The sequence below is a fragment of the Lynx rufus genome, unplaced genomic scaffold, assembly GCF_022079265.1.
Source record: "Lynx rufus isolate CCGP_SWC_20201006 ecotype Redwood Valley unplaced genomic scaffold, mLynRuf1.p SCAF_6, whole genome shotgun sequence".
NCBI classification, from domain to species: Eukaryota; Metazoa; Chordata; class Mammalia; order Carnivora; family Felidae; genus Lynx; species Lynx rufus.
Genome location: NW_025814878.1, coordinates 31,295,033 through 31,301,956, shown reverse-complemented (window position 1 = coordinate 31,301,956; position 6,924 = coordinate 31,295,033). Strand labels below are relative to the sequence as shown.

General features: G+C 36.1%; 1 protein-coding gene across 2 annotated transcripts in view; it reads right to left on the bottom strand.

Annotated features, from left to right (window-relative positions):
• Positions 1-1,868: 1,868 nt before the first annotated feature.
• The window catches only part of ECHDC1 (ethylmalonyl-CoA decarboxylase 1), a 52,879-nt gene continuing 47,823 nt past the window's right edge, over positions 1,869-6,924 (bottom strand). For both annotated transcript variants that reach the window (XM_047101878.1, XM_047101880.1), the window contains one exon: positions 1,869-2,303. In XM_047101878.1, coding sequence (XP_046957834.1) covers positions 1,895-2,303 — 409 coding nt within the window. In that variant the 3' untranslated portion in view covers positions 1,869-1,894. The remainder of the gene's footprint in view (positions 2,304-6,924) is intronic.

The window sequence follows — 6,924 nt, the reverse complement described above, 5'->3', positions numbered from 1 at the left end:
CTGCTTGAAGTTTGATTTATTCATAAAGAATAAACAGAATCTACAAGCAATTGCATGGTATAAGTGTGTATGGAATTAAATCTACAGCCCGTGAGACTTAAATTTCTTACATAACTGGTAGTGGAGACCATACTAGATTTTCCTTGCCAGTCTTCATTAGTGGCCTGACACTAATGGATTAAATTGTATTATTTGTAAACAGCCTTAGTAGACACAAATTCACTTCACACAAAATGTAGACTCTATGGCAAGATAGGAAGTCCTGGGTTAACTTGGAAATCCAGAATTTGGTTCTGAAAAAAGGTAGTGTGAGTTTTAGTGTTTTAACTCAAAACAGTAGGATCATGTTGAAGCCTATGCACGTTACTTTTAATATGTTTTTCAAGTATGAATTGAATGTTACAAGAGCAAATAAAAACTGCCACTACTTTGAAATTATCTTTTATCCCTTGCTGTGATAGAACTGGGACTTCATTCTTTGACTTTTAAAGCCCGTGTCATTGAGATCATAAAAGTTTGAGCTGTGCATTTTTATTAAGTGTACTTTCAAAATAGAGCTAGTTCTAAAAAAGAAAGGTTAGCCACTTTTCAGAAAAAAATAGAAATCTGATATAAAATGCGAACGTAACAGTGATGCATCATGTGTCCTTTTGATGTCAGGACGTTTTGATGTAAAGTTAAATTGTATTACTGTGTAAACTAAACAGTACTACTAGTTCGGAAATCCCAGGGCATACAAATGCATAGCCAATTTTGTAGAGTCAGTAGACTTTCCACATGATGGCTATGGTTGTTTAGTAGATCATTTAAAATAGAAACTACTAAAATATGCAGTAAGGCTCCAAATTTTGTAGGGTGGTAAGGTGGGGAGCATTTTTATTTAAAAGAACCATAGAAAAAAAAAGCCATTCCCCAAATTTTATTATTTAAAAAAAAATTTAACGTTTATTTATTATTGAGAGACAGATCGTGAACAGGGGAGGGGCAGAGAGAGAGGGAGACACAGAATCAGAAGCAGGCTCCAGGCTCTAAGCTGTCAGCACAGAGCCTGACGCAGGGCTTGAACTCACAAACTGCAAGATCATGACCTGAGCCAAAGTCAGACGCTTAACCGAGTGAGCCACCCAGGTGCCCCAATTCCCCAAAATTTTTAAGTTTATTTATTTATTTTGAAAGAGGGAGAGAGAATCCCAAGCAGGCTCTTTGTGGACAGGGGGCTCAACCTCAAGAACTATGAGATCATGGCCTGAGCTGAAATCAAGAGTTGGATGCTCAACCAACTGAGCTACCCAGGCATTCCTCCAGTTTTTAAACATTCTTTTATTTTTTAAGTAATCTCTATATCCAACATGGGGCTCAAACTCACAACTCCAAGATCAAGAGTCACATGCTTCACTAACAGAGCCAGCCAAGCACCTCTCCCCAATTCTTTACCTATTACCGCTGATAAAGGCAGAAGAAAATGATCATACCGTTTCTTATCTTGTTCCCTGACCCCTCTTCCACTTTTGTTCTTTAGTGCAAATTTCACTGTTATTTTTGTAAATTATTTCCAGATAAGACTGAACAGACACCATGAAAAATAACCCAGGAATAGGTTCTGTGGAGAGGTTTTTCCTCTCAAAAACTGGTCTTTTGTTACAGGCTAAGAACTACTATGGAATTGATAATTTTTAAGCCAAAAGTGTTGTATATTTTAACCAAATGTTCTACATTACTTGATAATTACCCAAATATACTGAAAACTAGGTCAATGAGTTCAGATATTAAAAAATTATTAAATCAAATACTAAGTGTAGCCTTCGAAGTAATTCTGGTATTCCTAGTTAATATTTAACTTTATAATTATTAATTTATTGGAGTTTTTCTTGTAGTACGTCATATTTTAAAAAAATTATTTATCAAATTTTTGTCTCCTAGCAATAGCCTCTTTATTTGCAGGTCCCCCCCAAACTGTTCCTAAAAGGTCTCTTTCATTCTGTAATGCGTCCTCAAAACAAAGCTCTTTACCTGAAGAAACAGATTTTTTCAAAGCTCTAATTACTTCTGGTGGCCCTTTGATAAACTGCTTTAGCCACTCTTGTGCCTCTTCTAGACATTCAGTTTCATCTGAAGACTGCAAGACCTCGTCAACCATTCCTATGTTTAAAGCTTTTTTTGAATCCAGTTTGAGGGCCCCACTTAATACTTTGAGAGCTTGTCTACTGCCGATTATTTCAACTAGTCGGGTAGCACCGCCCCAGCTTGGTATTATACCCATCTCTTTGTGGACAAATCTTATCTCACTCTCTGGCGTCATTAATCTGCAAAAGAAAAAAGAAAAACTTAATTGTAACTAAGTATATGTAACTGTAAGTATATGTGCTTTACTCAAAGTATTATTCATTATCTGATCTGAAATGTCCATGGATCTTTATAGGTCGGTAGATCTGTTATATTAAAAACTAAAAGTTCAAACTATCTGGATAAGTATACAGTTCAATTTACTACATAGTACTGAATATTTCCCTTTGAAAATAGTATCAGCAGTTTCACTGTGCTTGCTTATCCTTTACTTTGCAAAATAAGAATTTAGTTTTTATTTCTAAAAGCCCAGATTATCTTTTAAAAGTGAATAGTGGCCTAATGAGAAAACCTGGATTAAGTAAAAATACTGGAGTAGGAAATGTCAGGGTCATACCATGGGAAAAAGAAAAAAAAAAAAAGGTGCATAATAAAAGTAAGGTCAGTAGTTGTCAGGAAAACATTGGTTCTTAACCCAGCATCTGTATACAGCCTTTGAGCAAGTATTTACTAAGCACCACCTATGCCAGGTTGTCTAGGTGTGGGACTACAACAATGACCAAAATAAAACCCTGTGCTGAGTTTACATTTCTGTTAGGAGAGAAAGATACTGAACGATATAGAACCAGTGGGGATAAGTGCTATAAGGAAAAAATGGGGCAAGGGACTACACAATGAGGATATGGATGGAAAAAGCATATGAGGTACAGTAATATCCATTTTACAGAGGGAAACTGAAGCCACCTAGAGATGAAATAAATAGCTCACTCAAGGCCATGCCACTGTAACAGCCAAAATTTAAACACAGGAAGGTTAGCTCACTATGTGTGCTCTTAACCTCACAGTACACAGGGAAGCGAGACTAGGATGGAAACAGATGCCATTAAGAAAGCTGACACTGGCTTGGGTTGAGTAGTGAATTCCTATAGCAGGGATGCATTTTCCCCAAATGGGGTTTTTATGAATTGGGTGATTAAGAAACAAAGTGGAACAAGAAAGGGAAGTATTAACACAAATCAGTGGACACAGTAAAAGGCTTCATGTTTGCCAATTAAATATGTGTACATTAGCAGAATGCACAAAGCTATACTACATAGGAAATGCTGTATGTGAGTTTTATTTTGACTGCATACTTCAATGAGCTTTCACTGTTAAAACCTCTAATTTGGAACAAAGATCATGTCTGAATTGTAATTTTTTAAGAAAAATTATTGCTTTCAAACTACTCCCTACATAAAAGAAGACCTTACATTAGTTCTGCTTTCCAAAGTGTAAATGCTCAGCTGCAGGTGTTCTGGTTCTATTAGCACCAAGAACAACAGACTCTTAGTCTTTGACTCTTTCATCAGGAAAAATATTCCAGTAAATTCTCACAAAAGCCTATTTAGTAACCCACTGGGAAAGAGAACTTTCTCTTCACAGCTGTGAATTCCTACAAGGGAAAATCTGCCTCAATTATGAACAATTGCTTTTAGAGGCAAACAGCCCTGAAAATAGTTTTCAATGAATTTAAATGGGAAGAAGGAACAAATCTCCTAAGAATCTGAATCTAACCCCAAAACTGAGAGTACTTGCCTTGTTGTAATAAACAGAAAACAATGTCAAAAATTAAAATGGAATAGAAATCATAGGAATAATGTCTAATAGTCTTAGAGATGGGAATGCTGTTAATCCTGAACACAACTCGGGGCACTTGGATGGCTCAGTCGGTTGGGCATCTGACTTCAGCTCAGGTCATGATCTCACAGCTCGTGAGTTCGATCCCCTCGTCGGGCTCTGTGCTGACAGCCTGCAGCCTGCTTTGGATCCTGTGTCTCCCTCTCTCTGCCCCTCCCCCGCTTATGCTCTGTCTCTTTCCTTCAAAAATAAACATTAAATTAAAAAATTTTTTTAAAAATACTGAACACAACTCGATAAAACTTTTCACAGCATAAATTGAGTACGTCATGGTTCTAAATTATATCCTAGAATTGACACGGATGTTGGCTCAACTGTGCCTACAATACAGAAAAGGATTATGTCGGAAATAAATTCATTTAGATTCAGCTGAACATATAAAAGTTGGTTAAAGCCTGAATGTTAGGAAAATGTAGATGAGTTTATGACAATAAAAGTTATTATCTATGTAAGCTTGCTTATATTTGGAATTCTCTGCTTCTAAAGAAGAATCCAACTTTATACCATGTATTTTTTTTTCCTTTGCCGTATCTTACAAGGTGAGGTATGCCATTTTGAATCATATTTTACAACTCTTAACAAATCTTGAGGTAATCTTTGTAAAACCTACCTGTTGTGATCAAACTCTGACATCCACTTAAAAAAAATTTTTTTTAATGGTTATTTTTTGAGAGAGACACAGTGTGAACGGGGTAGGGGCAAAAAGCAGGAGACACAGAATCCGAAAATAGGCTCCAGCCTCTGAGCTGTCAGCACAGAGGCTGAGGCGGGGCTCAAACTCACAAACCATGAGATAATGACCTGAGCCAAAGTCGGAGGCTTAACCGACTAAGCCACCCAGGCGCCCCAATATCCATTTTTTACACATGCCTAGGATGTGTTTGTGTACTGATATACATTTGAAGTTTATTTATTTAGAGAAAGCACAAGAGCATGTGCAAGCAGGGTAGGGACAGAGAGAGAGAGGGAGAGAGAGAATTTCAAGTGGGCTCTAACAGCACAGAACCCAAGGTGTGGCTTGAACTCATGAGCAGTAGGATCATGACCAGAGCAGAGATCAAGAGTTGGATGCTTAACCAACTGAGCCACCCAGGTGCCCCAACATTTAATATACATTAGTAAATACTACCAAAAAAATTATTGGCAAAAGAACACAAGGTAGTTTAACAGAAAGAGAAATACGGAACATTCAGATGATAACCTACACAAGACCATTAATCCAAAAATTAATGTTTAAACATAAAACTTTAAATGTTGATAACCATAACCTACAAAGAAAATGTCCAATCAACAAGATATATCCAAAAATAGAAACAGCTTCCTAATCAACCTTACAGGATTATACACTAATTAATTACTTCTAGAATGTAGATGCAGTTATTCCACCTGTTAATGTAATTTACTGCAGTGAATAATCTACATGGAAAACTGGAAGACCTAAATCTTAAAATTCTGATGAATTACAGCAGACTCAATTTGTAAAATGACATTAAACTCCTTTATTTTGACAAAAGAATTAAAAATATCTTCTATTAGTATAATTATTATTGTCAGTGTTCAAAATCTCCTGTGACACCTCAGACAGGAGATGAGGAAATTAATCAAATGTAGATACACTCCTCATTACTGTATGGCTGCAACAGTAAACTACCCGTAACGAGAAAAACTAACACCGGTGGCAGGTGTTACAAAGTCAGTCTTGACACCTGAAAGGACTGTTCAATGTGCTAGTACTTTCTAATAAGTTGCCTGTTAAGTTCCAGGCCTTTGAACAAATGTATTCAAGAAAAACAATTTTAAAACAATTAAATTTTTCTGAAGTTTTTTAGTAAAAGTTATACATTTTAAGAACTGTTTGTTTCTAAATAACGGTACTTTTAATGAACTCTGCAATAAAGAATTGAGAAACAAATAATTGTGTTGGGAGACAATTAGGCTTTGATGTGAAGTGCATAGACTTGAGCCAGACTGCAGGCTTTACCAATAGACTGGTTGCATACTACACCCTGTAAAATACAGCACAGAAGAAGTCACAGTATAAAAAGGATGAGGAAGATTAAATTACTTAAAATCCCTAGGCTTTGGTATGCTTGTTTATAAAATAGATATGATAATAGTACTTATGCCATAGAATTATTATGAATATTAAGTTAATATACGAAACATGTTTACAATATGTATGCCACAATTCATTTAAATAAAGTCCTAGAGGAGTGACTGTGTTTGTGATTTTTTTTTTTAAGTTTATCCATTTTTTGAGAGAGAGCACACGAGCGGGAGGGGGGGGGCGGGGGGGGGGGCAGGGAAGGGCAGAGAGAGAAGAGAGAAAGAGAGAGAAAGGCTTGATCCCACAAACCATGAGATCATGACCTGAGCCAAAATCAAGAGTCAGAAGCTCAATCAACTGAACCACCCAGGCACCCATATTTGTTTAAAAAAAAAAAAAAAAAAAAAAAAAAAGTGTGACATCGGCCTCAGCCACATCCATAGTAGAGAACAGTATTATTTATACTTTAGAATATAAATGTTGTTTATATTTTGTAGCCTCACAGTGCCTGACATATATTAAACTCTATGTGTACTAGCTTTTATTAAGTTGGTTGCATTGATAGGTCACTACAAATGACAGTAGTGTTTCTGCTAGTAAAGTAGTATCATGTTTCCTGGATGAAAATGACTTGACCCTTAAAGTACTGAAAGTAAAAGAACTATACTATTATACCATGAAGCCCAGCAAATGATGGTATACTATCCTTCCTCAAATCTGTTAACAAGACTACAAAATATATACAATTATTTTAAAGGTTTTATTTTTTTAAGTAATCTCTACACCCAATGTGGTGCTCCAACTCACAACCCCAAGATCAAGAGTCACACACTCCCACTGACCAAGCCAGCCAGGTGCCCCTATATTACAATTTTTATTTCCAGATAAAGGTAGAATAACTGTGTTCTACTATAGAT